This window comes from Mugil cephalus, chromosome 7, assembly GCF_022458985.1.
Source record: "Mugil cephalus isolate CIBA_MC_2020 chromosome 7, CIBA_Mcephalus_1.1, whole genome shotgun sequence".
NCBI lineage: Eukaryota > Metazoa > Chordata > Actinopteri > Mugiliformes > Mugilidae > Mugil > Mugil cephalus.
The window spans coordinates 22,315,290-22,335,741 of NC_061776.1; the positions used below are offsets into that span (position 1 = coordinate 22,315,290).

Consider the following 20,452-nt stretch of genomic DNA (forward strand, 5'->3'; position numbering starts at 1 on the left):
ATGCTGAGAGTGTTAAATGTAAAAGAGAGTTTTGCTTGGGTTTGATACAGCTGTAGATTTTCTTTCTTCTCCAGTCAGTTTTCACTTAACAATATATCATTTAAAAACATCAGTATGTTCTTCCTCTGATGCATGTTATCCTTTAGGCTGAACTGAAATAGTTGCAGGCAAATCCACCACAGAAAACGGCTGCCCACATGTCGTAATTGCTTTGAATATTTTAACTAAAGAGCCAGTGCTGTACAGCACAACAACTCTTTGTTTTGTTACTCTGCTACACTTCAATTCTCAAAGGCCTCTATTTAAAAACCTTTTATGCTGCTCTAAGTATGAAGAAGAATCACCTGAGGGTTAAGCAATTAGAAACTCTAACAGGAGGAATGGTGGAACCACTGAGCCATACTACACCTGCTCTTCCTAAATAGACTCATTGATTGAGCCTTTTCTCAATGCACATCTGCCTGTGATTATTTCAGAGAAGACCAACCCTATTATTATGCAAATCCCATCTCATGAAAGAGCTGAGAAGAGCACAATAAATACAGCTGGCTGTGAACACTCACTGCTCTCTGAAACTTCTGAAAGGAGCAGTTTTTGTGTGTGTGTGTGTGTGTGTGTGTGTGTGTGTGTATCACTTTCTACAACTCCTGACCAGAAATCCAAGTTTTTACAGCCATGGCCAGATGCCAAAGAGACTGCATAGAGAGACCCCTGCGGATCTGCTTTGAAATGATGGGTCATTTTATTGGATCCCATCCCTGGTGGTTCCTGATCACCCCCCTTATCGTCTCAACCAGCCTGGGGAGCGGCTTTTATTTCCTCAAGGACAGAATGTCTAATATAATCGAAGAGCAGTTCACACCTGTCGATGGACCAGCCAAGACGGAGAGGAAATACATGGAGGAAACTTTTCCAAGAAACGATTCAGTGTTTTCAAGTGTGAGGCTGAGCACAGATGGCGATTATGCTACTCTCATAGCTACCAACGACACAAATATTCTCACTGTTGAGTGCCTTCATGACGTCCTAAATTTGGACTCTAAAATTAGGAATATGTCTGTGCAGCTTGACAACCAGACGTTTAAATATGTGGACGTATGTGCTGAGGTGTTTGGATCCTGCTTCTCTAATGATATTGTAGATATTACTGGAAACAATGGCACCAGCATAGACACCGTCAATCTGACATATCCGTGGTATAACACTGATTTTAGGAGCATTCCCTTGTATTTAAGTCTGGGAAGTGTCAAACTGAATCCAGAGAGTTCAGTTGTTGAAGGTGCTGAAGCCATACAGCTCCGTTATTATTTAGTGGAGGACAACAAACCTAAAACTGACCTCTGGCTGGAAAACTTCATATATTTGGTGTCAAATGAATCGTCAGCATCGATTCAGGTAAGCAAAACTCAATGTATCAGAGTGTCTTTAAACCACCATGTTTGTTTCATTAAGTGTCTCTTTCTAGGTCTCATACTCCACCTCAATGTCAATGCAGTGGGAATTTGAGAAATCTTCAACTTCCGTCATCTATTTATTTTCCATCACCTACGCTATCTCCATCGTATTTTCACTTGTAACTTGTTGGAGGTCAGTATAACATCAAGCCAGACATGTTACGAATTGAATTTTGGATGCGTGGATTATTTTAATTTCTGTTTTGTCTCCAGGTTGGATAATGTGAGGACGAAGGTGTGGGTGGCGCTCTGTGGTGTTCTCTCCACAGGTCTAGCAGTCCTGAGTGGTTTTGGTGTGCTGCTGTTGCTGGGCCAACCTTTTGTTATGACTGCTGCCTCCTGTCCGTTCATGATATTAGGTAGGTCCTGCTGAACCAACGGGTCTGCAAAGTCCCACTACACAAGGCTGGATGGATAAACATTCCTTCCCCACTTCAGTCTATCTCCAGACATATTTATTTATTTATTTTTCCATTTTAAACTTGTAGTTTTCTACCCCAACTAACACTGGCTTCTTTACACTAGTACTCAGCTACTAATCTGAAAAAAAAAAAAACAGAACAAAGGTGCCTTATGTAATTAGCTAATTTGGGACAGACTAGTCTGATTGGAAAACATTTTCCGTGGGATTTAGAGGGAGCATTCATAATCCATTCAACAGGAAAATATTAACTCCTAATAACAACATGAACATTAGATCTGATTGTTTCTCTCTAGTCTCTCTCTCCAGTAATACATCCATTCTTCTTGCATCCACCCTGTCTGCCCCATTGTGTATTTTCACCATATCACCTTACCTGATGCCTCCATCAGGTAAGGTGATACGTTTTAGGGAAGGCTCTGTTCTGGTTAATTTGTTTGGGAATGTAAACACATAGACCGATCAGGCGAAAAGGCGATCAGGCGATCACCTGCCTGATTTTGTGTAGGCGCTGCCATCAAGGAGTGTCACTGCTGTGGGGTGGGCCCATCCATGTAAACATAGCCACTGACACAGTCGAGAAGAATTGGTGCAATTTGTCATTTCATACAATTTTGTCTGAATCTATAGATGACTTCATACAATTGTTCACCTTTCACAAGCAGCACTACTCTCCATGACCTATTAGAAGCGTTGTACATTTTAACTTGCAAACAGTGTGTTGGCATTTTAAATTAGGACCAAGCCACCAACATCATTAGACGCTTCAAGGCTTTCTAACAAATTCTCAAGGCAACTGACAATGAATCAGGTGCAGAAAGGTTCCATACAGCGTTTGTAAGATAGACCCTCCTGTCAAGAAAGTACACAAAAATACACAATGGGAAAACTTATCAAGGATCACTGCTAAAGTTCGACAGCAAGAAACAAGCCTGAATCAAGCATGAGGAACTGTAGCATGTTGGACTGAGAAGTACAGAGACAATCTGGTAACTAGATTGCAAACAATGAGATGTGCAGTTTATACACAAAGGGGTGGAAGAAACCTAATAACTTGCTATAGAAACAACACCACCCGAAGTAAAACCATTAATAGTCCATGCAGGTCACTGCACTGACAGTGGCTTTTGAGATGTCTAGTGATCTTGGGCCTGAAGTATCATTTACCATTTTTATTTTATTTCTCTTCTTGTCTTGACTTTCATTTGTGAAGGTATTGGACTCGATGACATGTTCATCATGATCTCCTGCTGGCAGAAGACGCGTGTTTTGGACAGCGTTCCCGACCGGCTTGCTGAAACTTACAGAGAAGCTGCCATCTCCATCACCGTCACCTCCCTGACCGACGCCCTGGCTCTCTTCCTGGGCTACAGCTCTCCGTTTGGCTCCGTCCAGTCCTTCTGCCTCTATGCAGGAATTTCAGTTTGCTTTTGCTATTTATACAGCATCACTTTCCTGGGGGCGTGCATGGCTTTGAACGGACAGAGGGAAGCAGAGAACAAGCACTGGCTCACCTGTGCTAAAATACCAGAGGACCTGCCATCCATAAAGTCAAAGGCCTTCAGCGTGTGCTGCATTGGGGGTCGCTACAATCGAATCACAGAAAAGGAAGAAACTGAGGCCTTGAGCTACTTTTTTGAGCGCTTCTACGGTCCGTTTCTGACCCACAAACTGACAAAAACATGTGTATTTGTTGTTTACATGTGCTATGTGGCTGTTAGCGTCTATGGCATCTTTACCTTAGATGAAGGACTCGACATCAAGAATCTGGCCTTGGATGATTCCTACATTATCGGTTACTACAACCATCAGAGGCAGCACTTCTCTGAATACAGCTGCAATGTGATGGTGGCAGTCAAGCAGCCCTTCTCTTACGGGGATGAAGACGAACAGAGGCGTCTGCAGTCATGCATTTCAAATTTTGAAAGTTTGGATTTTGTCAATAGCACACTGGCTTGGTTCATTTCGTATAAAAACCATGCCAACGCCTCTAACCTCAACATAAGCTCTCAGGAAGCTTTCCAAGCACATCTGCCTCATTTCTTAGAACTCTACCCCATGTTCAAAGAAGACATCAGTCTGACTGAAGCCGACAACATTCAGGCTTCTCGCTTTTTCATTCAGACGCTGAACAAAACCACCATGAAGGCTATGATGGTTGCACTCAGGAAGACAGCGGAGGAATGCCCAGTGGAGCTTCTGGTGTACCACCCTGCTTTCATCTATTTTGACCAGTACACCATCATTGCAGACAACACCATTCAAACCGTCCTGGTGGCTGTGACTGTGATGCTTGTTGTCTCGCTCATATTGATACCCAACCCTCTCTGCTCCATATGGGTGGCTTTCGCGGTCTGTTCGGTCATGGTTGGCGTGACAGGATTCATGTCGCTGTGGGGGATCAGTCTAGACTCTATTTCTATGATCAACCTGGTCATGTGTATTGGCTTCTCGGTTGATTTCTCAGCACACATCTCGTACGCTTTTGTCTCAAGCGCCAAAACTGACGTCAATGACAAGGCCATGGATGCCTTGGCCCATTTGGGATATCCGATCCTGCAAGGAGCACTGTCCACCGTTTTAGGTGTGGTGGTACTGTCCATGTCTGGAAGCTACATCTTCAGGACGTTCTTCAGGATTGTGTTTCTTGTGATTGTGTTTGGGATACTCCATGGCTTGGTGTTTATTCCAGTCTTTCTGACGGTGTTTGGGGTTTGTGGGAAGTAAAGAGGAGATGGATGACCTATGGGACTGTGTGTGCCACAGTCACACAACTCAAATTTAGCCTAATTTGCCTAAATAAAGAATATAAAGCGTAGTCCTGCAACACTGCATTAAAATTAAGAGGGATTAGAGGAAGTTGCATGTGGAGATCCCAAGTCATAGCTTTGGGCACACATATCTTTGTTATTTGTTGCCCAAGCAAATGTATTTCTTTTTATTATTTTCTGTTGAAGCAAAATAAAGTAAATAAAGCAAGTATTTAAGGATTCAACACGTGTTCTGGGTTACATGTTAGATGTTTGTGTGAGATTTCTAATTTTTAACAATTTTAAGTGTGAAATAAATGTGTTGCCATGTGCTGACAAACACACAATACCTTTTAATTTTGGGGTTCTTTATTTCAGCTGCACAAATATTGATTAACCATTTCTGTCACACTGCGGGGAGATCTACAGCAGAGAGCCATTCAGAGTGTACACCGCATCAAAGCATTACTATACACCTATATACAATGTTCCTATTGCATCCCAGTCATATACATATATATACACAGCTAATCATGGTTAAAAGACCAACAAACTGAATATATTGGGTCTGAACTCAAGCAGGGAAAAGGAATCTATGAATCACAACAAGGTGGTGATGAACACATAAAGAAATGAGCTTTCTGAATATGGATTACATACACAGCTGATCACATTCCACATTTTAACATGTGCCTAAATGTTTATTTCTACTTACAATCAGCCTTGAAAAAGGTAAGACCAGCATCCTTCATCCACTGTACTGCTCACAAAACACACAGGCATGGAGCACAAGATGTGGGTGATAGGATGATGGATCTCTCTGCACTGAAATGAACAATAACTGGCAGAACTGCCCCTGTGGTTGGTATGAATAATCTAAGAAGCATCATTTATTCCACCCATTTGAAGTAACACATTTCACAGACAGGCTTTTCAGAAGCCAAACATAGGTTGACGTCACAACTTTAAAATCCTAAAGTGTCCGGTGCTCTGTCACTACATAAACACAGATTCTATGTGTTTGATGCTTCTTGATGGTGAGCAACAGCTTTTGTTTCATCTGTACAGACAGCAGAAATGAAATAAGTTACACAAGGATGTCTCTGTAGTGCTGACACAACGTAGTCCTACTATATACACTTGCTACTTCTAAAGGAAGAACAAATAATGTTACATTCCCAAAAGGCCACCTTGAAAAAGAAACAACAGGGACACAGCATGATATTTCCAATCATTGTGGGCTCAAAGAATCAGATGGAAAGACAGATGTGACAGCTCTATGTACTCACTAGGAAAAGAAAAAAAAACTGAAGAAGAAAGTATATCCTGACACCAGACATGAACACAAAGGGTGGCAGACATCTAAAACACAAGCTGGGTTAAAGTTAAATGAGTTCAATTCTGGTCGCTATGATTGCAAAGTAGCTCTTTGGGTCACATGTCGCTGAGAATGTGAATATGTGCTGACCTGGCTGAACAGAATCTACTCCTTCACTTTAAAACATCCTCTCCAGATACTACTTTTTTATGTTTGAGGTACATATTTACATTCATGTTTTCTTATTTCCGCTCGCCAACTAACAACGTGACCTGAGCATCCTCCTTAACCTTAAGCACTTAAACTTTCAACCTTCATCACATCCAGGAAACTTGTGCAAAATAAACACCTGCTTAAATCTGAACACAGCCATGTCATGTATGGGTTTAAAATTACAGCTCAACTTATCTGGAGATACGGAGGAGATTCCATGAAGGTGACAGCATGAAGATAAGACATTGTTCATATTGTCAATGAGAACGTAGACCTCTGAGTTTAAGCTTTCTTCTGTGCCCTCTGAAAATCTGACCCCATCCATTTTGGTGCCAGTGATTGTCTCCGTTTCTGTTGGTTTCATCTGGTCTCGAGGGTTTTTCCCTCTAGAACCAGCTGGATCTCTTTGGCGTCCAGCGTCTCGTACATGAGCAGAGCGTCAGCCAAGTTCTTGTGCTCCTTGGCATGAGACTTCAACAGGGCTTTGGCACGCTCGTACGACTCCTGAGGAAAGCAACAGAAAACATATTAGGATAAGGATTACGGGAGTTAGTTCAGAGATTTAATCTGTCTAACAGATCACACACACCTTCAGCAACACCCTGATTTCGTGCTCCACAGCAGCTTGTGTCTCTGGGCTTTGGGCTGTCATGTCAGTGTAGGTCATCACACCCAGCTGTGAGACAAGGAGTCAATGTGTAAATAAAGGCAGAAAACCGAATGAAGCTTAATCAGATGTCGCTTTTAGGAGAGCCTACCTTTTCACACATTCCAAACCTGGTCACCATCATCTTAGCGATCTTGGTTGCGCTATCAAAGTCACTTGATGCTCCTGGAAGAGAAGTAATGACATATACCTTCTTAAAGACGTACTGCAAACTTAGGGCGTTGCATGTTTGCTGATGGTGTTGTCAAGCATCAGTAAACATTTCAGTCATCTAGGCTAATGTTAGCGAACATACGACAGATATTAAAACTAGCAGCAACAGACCAATACAATATGAATGGATGAAAGTAGTGAGTGAAATGCAGCTGACTCAAAAGATAGCAATTCAAGAGGACCAATGGCAAGAGACATGGGTAAATGGATTATATATACTCTTCAACGATAGAATGAGGGCCGACAGACAAGGCAATCCAGACTGTTCATGATTTGATTTTTTTTTGTTTTATTTTATTTTTCTTGTGCGATAATGCAGTAATAGCAATAGTACTTTTTAATGTACTGCCAGGCCACAGACTATGTGTTGTGCGAGACAAAAACTAAAAGCACAGCTTCTACCTTCGTCTCTATGGGATTTTACATGTAAATACAGCTGAAATCACAGCACAGCCGTTGTCTTTAATGTGTGTATAGTGATTTTGAACAAGGACGTTATGGTTATAAAATCCGAATTCTGTTCTGTTCTGTAATAAGGTGAAAACAACTTCAGTAGGAATTCAGCCATTGAAAACTGTCGGCTGTTTAGGAACCTTCTTACCAGTTGTGATGTACTCATGGCCGAATATAATCTCCTCTGCTACACGACCGCCCATGCTGACGTCCATCTGGGCCAGAAGCTGAGAGCGAGTCTCACTCCACCTATCATTCTCTGGGAGCATGGACACCTGGAAGAAGTGGTGAAGATAGAAAATAGAGAATATACAATTGATTAGCTCTGATATTACTGATGGATATGCAGATTATAACTAGCTCTAGGCTTCCTTACATGTCCCAGACTGGGGCCTCTGGGCATGATGGTAGCCTTGTTGATAGGCATGGCATCTTTGGTGTAGTACGCTACAATAGCATGGCCTGATTCATGGTACGCTGTGATGAGCTTGTTCTTCTTGTCTATCTCTGCACTCCTTCTCTCAGGGCCTTGAGGAAAGGACAGAAAAAACAGGAAAAAAGTAAACGCAAGATTTAAATGCCAGTGATGCCATGATGAATGACAATGTACAGCCAATCGAGTGGACACTAGATAAAGGTTTAGTAGGAAGATGATGCGTACCACATCTTTACAATAATGGGGTGTTTTTTGATAACTCACCCATTAGGATTTTGTCTTTAGCGAACTCCAGCTCTTTCAAAGTGACCATGTCTTTCCCATCAACTGCTGCCTTCAGTGCTGCTTGGTTGACCAGATTTTCCAGGTCAGCGCCAGAGAAGCCCACTGTGCCACGGGCAATAATATTGGCCTCAATAGCTGCAGACATACAAACATAGCAAAATATCTACTGGATGATGGAAAGGAAAGAAAGGACATAAACACGTTCAGGATTTGCTGGTGCTGATTTCATACCTGGATCCACTTTAATCTTCTTAAGGTACCAGTTGAGAATCTCTGTGCGTCCTTTCACATCTGGTTTGGGTACAGTCACCTGCATGTCAAAACGTCCCGGGCGGACCAGGGCACTGCAAGACAAGATCGGTTAGTTAGAAGATTCCCTGAAGACCCTGACCTTTCTAAATATGAGCTCTGTTCATTGTACTGTTAATTGAAAAAGACAAAGAAGAGGTAAAACATACTTGTCCAAAGCCTCTGGGAAGTTGGTTGCTCCAATGATGATCACACCTTCATTTGGTTTAAACCTACAACATGATAATGTTCATGTAGGTCAGTTCATCTGTCTGTGTTCCCTCAACGCTCAGAAGAGACTTCAGAACACTTTCAGTGCACAATCTGAGCCATGAAAAAGTAATGCATTCATTACACGTCCAGCTTCCAACTGTACTGTATCATAACAAAAGACGATTATGTTGTTCAAATGGATTTTTGACCACAAATCCATCAACATGATTAATTTACCTTAATATAAATTCAAATAAGGCACACATGAGTATAAAATAATAACTGTAATATAAAAATGTAACTGATGAAAAAGTTAGAGATTACCCATCCATCTCAGCAAGCAACTGGTTGATAGTCTGTCTGGAGTAAGGGTGCATGGGAGACTCTATCCTTTTCCCACCCACACTGTCCAGTTCATCAATGAAGATCACACAGGGAGCATTGGCTTTAGCCTCCCCTGAAAAACAAGCAGAGAGACAATCGTAAGAATAAACATACACACTATAATGTGCAAATAAATCAATTACAATAGTTGCCGCCATCATCAAATCAACTGAACAGAAACGTACTGAACAGGTTCCTGATGCGGCTGGCTCCCACTCCAACAAACATCTCATCAAACTCTGATCCAGAGGCGTAGTAAAATGGCACGTCTGCTTCTCCTGCCACCGCTCTGGCGAGGAGGGTTTTTCCAGTCCCCGGGGGGCCAACAAGTAGAACGCCTGGAGTAGAGAGAGGCGCGGAGGAGACGGTGTGAGAAAGAAAAGTGCTTGCAAAACAGAGCCCCGAACAGAATTGTGCAACATGGAAAAACAACGTACCTTTTGGCAGCTTTCCCCCCAGCACTGTGAACTTCTGCGGGTTTTTCAGGAACTCCACCACTTCCTGCAGCTCATTCTTAGCTTCCTCCACCCCTTTGACATGCTCAAAGGTCACATTTTTCATTTGCACGGGGTCCACTGCTGAGTCAAGGCCTGATGTGGTTCGGAACCGCACTGTCCAAAATGGTTAGATTAAAGTTCGAAATCACACTGCATGGCAATGTTAATGAAGTCACACAAACAAGCACACACGGCACATGGCTGAGTTACTTAATAGTGACATTTAATGGCATAGATTAGTGTGTCAGCACAGCAAGTCGGAGTTAGCTGTTGCTGCCTACACAGAACTACGAATGGTTACGGTTATAACAAAGTTAGTTAGCTGGCAAATGTTAAGCTCTATTCTTAACTTAATATATTAAAATATTAGCAATTTTGGAAGCAATATTATATGAATGAACTAAGCAAAAACAGGAGAGAAGAAGGAACCTTTACCCGATATAAAAGGTGTCTTGGAGATACCATAGAGCCCAACAAGAAGCAGCACCAGCAGGATCAGGCGAGTCCTCCTCAGAGAGTCTGAAGAGCCAGAAAAAATAAACATCAGTACTGCTTAAAGCGTGACAATAGAATACCTGTCTGTTTGAAATGAGTGTGTGAGTAATAAAATTTGCCTTGAGTGCGTTGAGTCAGTGCTTGAGCTTTCAGGAAACCTTCAGCGAAGCCCCTCTTGAAAGCATCCTGATGTCCGTCGGGTATGTTCTTGTTCTTCAGCAGGGTATCCAGACTTTCAACTTCAATGCCCTTGTCTCGAGTAAGAAAACCCTGAGGTACAAGACAAGGCGATTTAATAATATAAGTGACATACTTTCATCCTGTATCTGGCATGAAAATAATAGATTGACATATCTTAAAAACTCCAGGCCCATCTCACAGGTAGAACAAGTTTCATATAATGTTGCTGGGCAACTTATTTTTTATCAGTCACAAAATTAAAAGCTTGACGGCAGCACAAAGTTCAAACAACACCACTAACTGCATGAAGGGCGTTAGATTGTAAATAATAAGCAGGATTACGCAAGTCCTTAACTTCAGTATTTGGTAGAGCATGCCAGGCATGTTTAAATGCCTACCTTCATAAAAGATGGTGTGAATCCTTCAGAATCCACGGGGCGGTCGAATGCTGACTGCAGTCGTCTGGTTTTGGTCCTTAAAGTTTTAAAGCCTCTGCTCTGAACCAACACTTGAAACAGACAAAGCGGATAAGCAAACTAATCCCTGTATCCACACCCTACATTAGCACAAACAGAGTAAATGTACTTGTTGTTACAAGTGAGTTTACATTAGACATGCACAAATATTCAACAGTAATACTTGTTGTTTAACAGTATTTATCAAACAAAGCAAACAAAACCTTAGTAAGCTTTCCTATCAGTAAACAAATCTTAAGTTTACTAGTAAATGTTGCTGGTTACCTGGCCAGTATTGTAGGTCCGAACAGACAGACTGAAGAGGTGAAGGGCGCTGCCTTGAAAAAACTGGGGTCAACATGGGAGTGAAGCCTGACAACAGAGAACAAGGGAAAGCCAACGTGCTTAAAAAGATTATTTTATAAATGACGATGGTTTGTATAAGAGGCGTTACCGGAGGTCACAGTAACATAAGCACCAGTTTCAGGAACACCTATCTTAAGTGGTTAAGGGAACAGTATGAGAGGTCTCTTTGAGGCCAAAGATGCTCATTCTCACCATGTTTATTATGGAAAAAGGAGTGCGTGGAGAGATGCGAGGTCCTCCAGGGTGTCTGACCACCGTAAGGAAGTGGCGTCTCGTGTGGACTCAAGCGCGGTATCACACACTTCACAAGCTCATCCAGCTGCTGAGTTCCCAGCTCTGATAAACCCAGCTCCCGTAGGTTCCACATGGACTGCATAAATGCATGTGCACACACAAACATTACATTACAGATTTGCAACAGAGGTGCAGTATAACCTGCTCTTCCCACATACACACATATGACACAACGCTTTGGTCAGAAAGACCATCACAGGGACTGGATGTGTTAAAACCCATGACTATGATTATTCCCTGTACCTCTGTACAATGTTGCTCTGAGTCCGACACATGCTCCGTGTGTTTTCTTGATTTGCAGGTGACAGTGCTGCTGCTTCCCACTGAGCTCTTCAGAGAGTGGAGAACGTTGATGAGGTGACTCAGAGGTACAGTGACCTGCGACCACATGTGATCAAACAGCGAGTGAGTAAAATGTTCTGCACATTAACAATAAATAATTGTGATGAACAAACCCCCTTTGTAATCTTAAGGTATTTTATATTGACACTGATAACGGTGAAAGGTCTAAATCTACTACTAAATAATAACAGACCCACGTGTAGGTGATTATCATTGGACTATGTGGCAGACAAATAGCAGGAGAGTGGTTTATAGATGGCGAATGGAAACTTCCCTCAACGTCCCAAACTCTTGATTTTAGTTTCACTGCGGCTAAATAGCAAACTGACAGTAGAGGATAAATGACGAATGTCGTGACTTCTTAAACTAAAAGGAAGGACACCAGTCTGAAACGTAAGAAAACAAGCAAAGGTTAACCTAGCTACTAGCAGGCTGAACTGGACCGCAGGGTGCTAAAGCCAAAACAACAACAACGCTAAGGTTAGCTCGGCCTCAGGGTTTCAGCCTCTTACCTGCGGCTGGACCGTCAGAGACAAGGAAAACATGTTTAGCTGTCACTTGTTTTGGACCGTCGACTTGTGAACGCTATACCAGTGTCCCCGAGACTTAAAAGGCTGTGTTGGTTTCACTTTGTCCTTCTGCAACTGGCATAGCAAGTCCGGCTTCGAACTTCAGTGCTAGTCCCACTGGCAGCGCAAACCAAACCGGATATGACCTCAATCAAGTTGTGGCAAATATTCGTGTCCGTGTGGAAATCTGAACTCTGTTCTCGTCGTCAGGCCGCTATAAAGGTTCCGCTACAAAATATAAAATGGTAATAAATGTTAGCAGTAGCTTTATTACGCATAAAAAAAAAACGTATTTAAAAAAAACAAGTAAAAAAAGAATAAAATAATATTTTCCAAATTTACAAAAATAGTGGGAAAGACAGCGTCCAAGGTGATCCGGTTGTTTCAACTGTTGGTGGACTATAGATCTTGTCTCAGGTAGGGATGCATGCATCCCTCATGTGACAAGGCAACAGCATGAATTTCAGATCTTTTCTTAAAAAACAAACAAACAAATACCTTTACAATTCATTTTAGTACAGAAACTATAACTAATTTCCTTCAAACACGGTGTGCTTTCATTGTTGGGAGAGTTACATGAGAGGTATTACATGAGAAACACAATCTTCTGCCCTCATCATTTACTGCACATCAACATCCTTTTTCACAAGCACCCAGTACTTCAGGTGTTAATCTCCACAATAAACAAACAAAAAAAATGTTTGTTCCAAGGATGCGTTTATTGCATTTTTTAATTAGTTTAACATACTGATGTAAAACTGTAAGCACTGTACCATTGCTTAAATAGGTCAAACGCCCTAATGTTTACTGTAAAACTAACAAGAAACAACAATGATTATACAGTATATGTGTTATATATAGCTATATGGATTGTCCAGACTCTTATTCTATTTTTGCATTGCATTGAATAAATAAAATAAATACATACTTTTACACACAAACACCCATATTTTTAACTTTAAATATCTATTTGGTCTTAAAAGAAAAAATGTCCCTGTAATAGTTCTATATGTCAGATAATACAGGTCAGGTAAAGGCTTATCTCAATCTCAAAATAATCTCATATCTTTAAGTAAAAAAGAAAAAAAAAGAAGAAGTTTGACAAATAATATGAAAAGAAACCTAATTAAATAATACAAAAAATAAATTAACAGTTTGAAGTTGAACTCCACAGCCAATGTATGATAATGACTCATGAGTTTATTTCACTTACGAATTCTGTGGTTTATGTGCATGTTGCACGTCAGATGACAGATCACAACCTAATGCTAAGATACGTATGAAAGAAATTGTTCCAGCATAAAGTGGAAATCATCCCTTTCTAACACTCAAAAGTCACCTTCAAGTCAAATTTCTACATGTTTCCATGGCTCTTTTTTGACCATCCATGGATCTAATGTAGCCTTTCCATTCCTACTGATGCCTCACTCCACTGCATCTGTGGCAGTGGCTTCACAAAGCAGCCAGTGAGCACCAATTTCATCCAGAGTTCATGTTTTTTGTGTGACGGTCGTCTGGCTCATGGGATTTTCCTGTGACGAGAGAAGCAGTGAGCAGATATGAATTTTAGTCATCTCAGGTACAGTAAAATAGAAAATGTACTCAGAGATACCAAATGTTTAATCAGACGTTTTCTCACCGTCTCCTACGTTGTATGTAAATCTGGATAAGCCAATGGGCAATCAGAGGCCAGAGTGCAGTCAGCATCACTGTGAGTGGAGAAAATCCAAAAGGCCACCAAGATGGTCTCAGGAACTATAAAAAGCAGAAAACAGAGATAAAGGTACTTTGTTTCTCGATGGGGTGTTAACTTGTAATGGAGCAAAATATAAAGCTGTAATAGAACCTTTCGTTCAACAGGTACAATGTCCCCCTGTCTTGGTGAAGATGATCTTGACTAAAAGAATGAAATTTTAGTACACACGTGCATGCATATTAAAAATACTGAGGCAAAAGGAACTGTCATGATCACTGCAGGCTAAATAATGGGGCTAACTCCACTGTTTTTCTACCTGTGATCTGGTCAGCACCTCCAGTGAGCGCAGCCTGTGCAGCACATTGGCCATGTCATGCTGGAGCCTCAGCAGAGTGGTGGCTATTTGCTCGTTGACGTTACCCCTGGCAGGACTGACAGCATGTCTGCTCCGTGACACACAACAGCAGGTCTCATCCACACTGACACGGGGCTGAGGGCTGCAAGTAGCCCTCGGTGACTGGGAACCTGGAACGCGAGTCAGAGCGTTTCCCATTTGGGAAAACCGTGCTCTTTGTTAGGGAATTGAATTCATGTTAAGATTGTACGCATAAATCAAATAGCGTAGTCTCACTTCTCCCTCTTCTTGACAAGGAGCTGTGTTTGTACGGACTGATCCCCACTCTGAGGCAGGAATCTCCCACTTGATCTTCTCCTTCTTTCATGGTGGCGCTGCTCTCAAACCACCGATCCTTCTGCCTCACAGAGACGTCTCCTGATCCGGGCGAACGGCCTTTTGATGTCGACAGCCGCTTAACAGGAAAAAAAAAGAGACAGTTTGAATGGAAGCAAACAGGTTGGAAATAATTAGCCGTATCTGTTAATGGGTTGACTTTTATCATGTAGGTATATCTGAGTCTTTGGAGGAGGGACACCATACCTCGTCCATGGCTAGATGCTCCATTGAGTCACAGAATTCTTCATTATCTGAGTCTGTGGATCGATGGTTCTTCTCAGGAACAGTATCACCATGATCTGAAAAGTGACAACACAAAATATATACATATTGGCGTCTTATTATTTGCTTCATCTTCAGGGCTACACTGTCATTATATAGTACAACATGTATCGTATATGCATGACTAAGTATATATTCTGACATTTCTTTACACTTTTTTGTGAATCTGCTTGATTCATAAAGGATGTTTCACATAATTCTTCATTCATATAAAGGTGATGTTTCAGCTATTGTAGTTTTTCCTTGTTCCAAAATCAATAGTTTTATATTCACATGTAATCTTACCACTCATGTGTCCATTAAAGTGCATGTATGGGTTATACTGTACACTAGACTCTATGGAACAGGCCAGTTCCTCCTCCTCCACCTCGCTGTTGAGGGAGCTGTGCGTCCCGTTGGTGATGGAGGAGATGCTGGGCTCCACACTGCTGCTGGAGCCTTTGGTGTCAGACCTCCACCTCTTGTCCCCCACCATTAAGAACCTTGGGTCAGGACTCCAATCTGAGATAGTATCAATGAGACAGAGCAAACAAGAAAGTATTAAAAGGTGTTTTTATTTTTTTTTTATGTGCAAGTGCAGTGGATGTACTTTTGATCTTGTAGACATGCTGTTGTTTTTAATTTTTTTTTTTAATACATTGACTAAAAAAAAATAGTTTACAATCACTCATTTTGAATAAAACGTAAGTGTGTCCAGATATTTGAGTGGATTTTTTTTCTCCAAGAAAAAAACAAAACAAATGCCTGCTGTTAAAGTAGTGCATTCACAAAAACCTATGCAACTGTAACTGTTACATGATACCATTGTGTGAAATCACACTTCTCTGACAGCACTTTCTGGTCGAGTCTTGTGGCTTTGAAGTGAAGCGGTTTCAGTTCCCCGTTTCAAAAGATTGTGATACTATTCAGCACATTTTTTTTTGGACTTTGTTTTAAGTTGACCCTGTGAATGGCAGTTTATTTTTTAGATCCTGTTTCGGTCATTCTCTCTGTTATTACAAACTAGACTGATAACTATAGTTAATTTAGTGACTCAAACCACCCCACACAAACAAGAAAAGTCAGTTAGCTTAGTGTGAGTATCTCCTCTACAACAACACAGCAAATAACACAACACGAAACAACTACCGACTAGAGCTATGTTGTACCTCTTTCCTCCTTCTTGTCTTCATCGTCTGTATTGTCTTCTTCATCCCCATTGTCCTCGTCCTCACTTCTCCTCCAATCACTACTTTCCTCTTTTCTCTCAATTTCACTATTTTCCTTGCTTCCCTCTGCCTTCTCGCTACTTAAGCCATGAACACTGCTGTCTTTACCATGTTCTTGGAGGTTTTGTATATCAGCCCACAGATCCCCATAGCCTGAACAGTGAGGGAAAGACTCTTGATTAACTCATGAGCTGCACAGTACAAACCTACACAAAGCGAAGCATCTGACATCGGGACTCACAGATTCCGGACGCTACATCTACATCACCTAACGCACACTACGATGCAAGCCACTAACAAACGAACACACTGTACTACAGCACGTGACAGACCGCACAAAAAAATCTGATCTATTTTTCTAACAAAGCCAATGACAACATATGCTCATCGTTAGTCAAATGAGAAGCATTTAAAGCGAATGAATTGTGTTGAATAATACACTAATCGATCACCAAAGACTTGCCTTCCATTATTGGTTTCTTCACAGCTTTGAGCAGTTGATCTAGTGATAAAAATGTAAGACGGGCTCAAAGTCAGGAAAAAAAAAATCTGTGTTTAGTAGAGAGAATGAACATTACCATTATGTCCTGCAAAAGGCCTGGTGAAGGGTCTCCTGTCCACTTCGTTTTCTTCAGCCTCTTCCCCGTCTCCCTCTGCCTCCGTGTAGAAGTTCCCAAGCTTCTGTACCAGGTCGGACACTTCTTCTGAGACTGGGATCGTCTCCAAAATCTGACGGCACACGTGCAAAAGAGTTTTAGGCTGAAAACTAGTGTGAGCATGTGTGTAGCTCTATAAAGTCTGCAACAAGGCAACACTATTTGAACAAACAGTACATAAATGTTACAAAGGCAGTTATGGTCCAGCTAAGATTAATTGGGAATAAGACGGACTCAGTGCCAGATACTGCTGTGTGGTTAAGATAAATGGTTCCATTTGTGCTTATTAAACATGTCCTGTCATGTTGATGCTTTTTTTTTTTTTTTTTTTACAAAACAATGAGTCTAAGGCAATGCTAGCAGGCCAGACTTGACTGGTAGTGAATAAGTCATACATAGTACATTAATGCTCAGTAGGTTTATCACATTTGCTGTTGTTGTTTAGCCTATTAGCATGCTAACATTTCTTTACTAGCAATCAGCTGTCTTCTGTGTTAACATTAGCTTGCTAAGAGGCTAAACTAGGGTAGTCTTTGGTTAAATAAAATGTAAAAATGTAAAATCATTATTCAGCTAATGATCGTAACCACACAAATCTAAAATAATGCAAGCTAACTTATGACAGCAACAAGGCTATGAGCTAATTTTGATGGTAATATTGTAGGGTGACCAGACTTCCTCTTTTTCCCAGACATGTCCTCTTTTTGAGACCTAACAATGTGTCACACCCAAACTTTGAAACAATTTCAAAATTGTCTAGAGCCTCAAACATGTTTACATTGAATTTGTGTTGCATTTCTCTTTGTGTCTGTCCCTCACTGAAGGGTCCCCAGAATCAAATGTGGTCAACCTAACTAGTGGTTCGCAATATTGGTCAAACACTTTTTGTACCAAGCCAAAACACTGATTCAAACAGTACAAAGTAACTGTTTATTATTCTGTACGCTGCAGCTTCTATTCAGCTTCAAATTTCTCTGAGAGAACTCACGAGCTGGATGTCCTCTATATAATTCTTCATGGCTTCCTCCTTTGACATATTTCCCAAAGAGCTCCATGCATCCCTGTCAACAACACAACAACATACCGTAGTTCATAATAAAGACAGAAGCTGTGCCGTTAAAGTACTAGTAGTATTAAGCAAAATCTCCCCAAATACCCCTGTATTACTGCAGGGGTATTCACAATAGCACATATTTGGTTATTATTAAAATAAACTGTGGGTCTGAATCATAAATAGAATAGTTTGTGAAGCATTCAAAGAAATTAGGTGACAGTTTGAAGGAGAAAGAATTAAATACGATTAGAATAATATAAAATATGTAAAAATAATAATAATAAATAAATAAATAAAAATGCAAGCTGCGTAAAAACACAATGTTAGCATTTTGGTCCAATAAATCTGTTGATAAAGGCACTCCTCAGACTGGCTAGTGTGTTGTGGAGTGGATGGGAGGATTTTTTGCTCTGGATCCTCCTGTAGAGTGCCTCTGTGTTCTTTGACCAGTCTAGTTTAATGTCTATGTGCACCCCCAGATTCTTATAATCCTAAGTACTTTATTATGAATTTTATGGTTATAAGTGTGAAACACACAACTACCATGGCGATGTATCGCATGTGGCCAATTGTTAGGAGTGGAGCATTGTGAGAGTATAATGTAAATGCAAACCATTTAGCTTTGCCACGGGTGTCCCAGAAGCCGGCTGGTCTGGGGATGTTGCAGGGTCCCATGGTGGCCTGCTTGTAGTAACTATAGAACATCAGCATCATTTCATCAGACGGCTGGAAAGGACCTGAGGAATCATGAAAAGACAGAAGAAGAAAAAAATTATACCTGAGACAGCATCAACTGTACAACATGTGCTGGAAAGAAACAAAAATCTAGTGCTCCCAGGGTAGCTATTAGGCTCGAGAGACCACTGATTAAGTTAATCAGCTCTTATCCCTGCAGCAGCTTTATAAATAAAAGGGTTAGCCAAGAGTGACAGCTCTGCATGTAGGTCAGTTACCTGGAGTGTTTACACACCCATAAACACGTTTCACGCTCTGTTACACATAACTGAACACTTGAGTGCAACCCCTCTCCTCAGTCCATATGCACAGATTGGAACAAGTCATCACCTTCTTCGGGCAAACTCCGGATCACTTTAACTGCGGCAGCAAATTTCGCCTCCAGGCTGTGTTCGTCCTCCTCCAGCGCCATGCTGAGTGCAGACCAGGATGACACGAAGGAGTCCTCACATCTTTAACAAATGTGAAGCGGTTAATATCAAAATCAAGACAGTTCAGAAAGTATTTAATAACGGATACAAGAGGTCACCTCTACATCTAGTTGCCAGTCGTCTATTTAAAGGTGGTAGAGTGCCTATCATTAATCCAGGAGATTTTAAAATGAAATTGGGCTACAGTATATAACTGTGTCGGTTTTAGCAATAACATCAGACGAGAATCGTTAGCATAAATGATTTCCTATTTGGTTAATTTGCTAAACTCACCATAAAGTTCATAATCGCCAGCTGCTGTTTTTATTTTATTAGCCCGGTGTCTGTCTGCAGACTCCGGTTAAAGATGAGCCAGTCAGCGTCTAAATTAAACATCTCTGGGAAATGTAGTTTTTATTAAGCAAAACCCCCGAGAAAGCAGATACTGTATTACGAGCTTCGAACACAATGTTTACTTCAAATCCCACAAACCCGCCTGCGGGGGGATTTAAACTGCGGTGTTGTATGGGAAATGTAGGCAAGTTGTTTCGCGTTTTGGATTTTTATAGACACATATACCATGTGTATATATGTCTGTGGTTGTATCTATTTAGCAAACAGCAACGTTGAGGCAGTATTTGTTCTCTCCTTTACTATGACATGACATCCCCACGCAGGCAGTTGTACGTTTTGGAAAATTAATAATAAGTTTTGCATATCCGTGTTGTTATTTCATAGTCTCTCTGTACGTTAGGTTAAATTACGGTTTGTTGCTTGGGTTCATTCTCAGATTGCCGTATTTTAACCTTTTATGTATTATTATATCTATAATGGTTATTTAAACCATTAAATAAAATTTACGTTACACGAAAATATGCCTACCTATCTCTGCCCTCCCATTACGTTTAAAGGTTAGAGTGTGATTAATATGTTTATTATATTTTTCTGAGACAGTAAAATGTATTTTTGCCATATGTATGCATTTTATTTATTTGCATTTTATCTCATTTGCCAAATGATTTATTTTTGGTTGCGAAAACGGTGTTTTGTTGTATATGCAAATGTGACCTGCATTAATAAAATATAAATAGAAACAGAGATTACATTTATCTTTAACATATTGGCCTAATATCAGCTTGACCTACGTTAATGGTATTATTCATTGTGTTATTATGGTGATGAGTGAAATAAAGCGGAACATGATAGTGATTCATGCCGGTGTTATATTGCTAGATGTTGTCTATACGTGTGTTATTAACTCCGCCATCGCAGTGCAATGTGATTGGTCCACAGCTCCTCTTCCTCGGCCTCTCAGCCAATCAGCGCCGTACGTTGAAAACGTAACGGCGATTAGTGACGGGCTGTTGTGAATCGGAGGCCAGCGG

General features: G+C 41.0%; 3 protein-coding genes across 9 annotated transcripts; 1 reads left to right on the forward strand and 2 right to left on the reverse strand.

Annotated features, from left to right (window-relative positions):
* Positions 1 to 675: 675 nt before the first annotated feature.
* LOC125011188 (patched domain-containing protein 3) lies at positions 676 to 4,709 on the forward strand. The gene is made up of 4 exons (XM_047590275.1): positions 676 to 1,395; positions 1,466 to 1,587; positions 1,668 to 1,813; positions 3,089 to 4,709. Exons 1-4 carry the CDS (start codon positions 676 to 678, stop codon positions 4,600 to 4,602), a joined length of 2,502 nt encoding a protein of 833 aa, XP_047446231.1. The 3' UTR covers positions 4,603 to 4,709.
* A 267-nt stretch (positions 4,710 to 4,976) lies between these two features.
* yme1l1b (YME1-like 1b) lies at positions 4,977 to 12,444 on the reverse strand. Of its 2 annotated transcripts, none has more exons than XM_047590309.1 (18): positions 12,237 to 12,444; positions 11,626 to 11,760; positions 11,281 to 11,458; positions 11,008 to 11,094; positions 10,666 to 10,775; positions 10,207 to 10,357; positions 10,028 to 10,111; positions 9,533 to 9,685; positions 9,281 to 9,433; positions 9,036 to 9,168; positions 8,669 to 8,731; positions 8,442 to 8,554; positions 8,190 to 8,345; positions 7,866 to 8,017; positions 7,638 to 7,764; positions 6,915 to 6,988; positions 6,746 to 6,832; positions 4,977 to 6,660 (listed from the first exon to the last, which is right to left on the reverse strand). In XM_047590309.1, exons 1-18 carry the CDS (start codon positions 12,267 to 12,269, stop codon positions 6,517 to 6,519), a joined length of 2,133 nt encoding a protein of 710 aa, XP_047446265.1. In that variant the 5' UTR covers positions 12,270 to 12,444; the 3' UTR covers positions 4,977 to 6,516. The 2 variants fall into 2 exon arrangements, with proteins under 2 accessions (XP_047446265.1, XP_047446264.1); XM_047590308.1 differs by having other exon boundaries at positions 9,533 to 9,706.
* A 549-nt stretch (positions 12,445 to 12,993) lies between these two features.
* Positions 12,994 to 19,447, reverse strand: LOC125010384 (acyl-CoA-binding domain-containing protein 5A-like). Of its 6 annotated transcripts, XM_047588968.1 has the most exons (14): positions 19,362 to 19,447; positions 18,988 to 19,109; positions 18,536 to 18,659; positions 17,857 to 17,929; positions 16,791 to 16,941; positions 16,676 to 16,714; positions 16,153 to 16,365; positions 15,290 to 15,505; positions 14,927 to 15,021; positions 14,621 to 14,798; positions 14,306 to 14,514; positions 14,140 to 14,190; positions 13,933 to 14,048; positions 12,994 to 13,825 (listed from the first exon to the last, which is right to left on the reverse strand). In XM_047588968.1, the coding sequence occupies exons 2-14, from the start codon at positions 19,067 to 19,069 to the stop codon at positions 13,813 to 13,815; spliced, it is 1,560 nt and encodes a 519-aa protein (XP_047444924.1). In that variant the 5' UTR covers positions 19,070 to 19,109; positions 19,362 to 19,447; the 3' UTR covers positions 12,994 to 13,812. The 6 variants fall into 6 exon arrangements, with proteins under 6 accessions (XP_047444924.1, XP_047444925.1, XP_047444921.1 ...); XM_047588969.1 differs by lacking the exon at positions 14,140 to 14,190; XM_047588965.1 differs by having other exon boundaries at positions 13,933 to 14,190.
* Between the last annotated feature and the right edge of the window lie 1,005 nt (positions 19,448 to 20,452).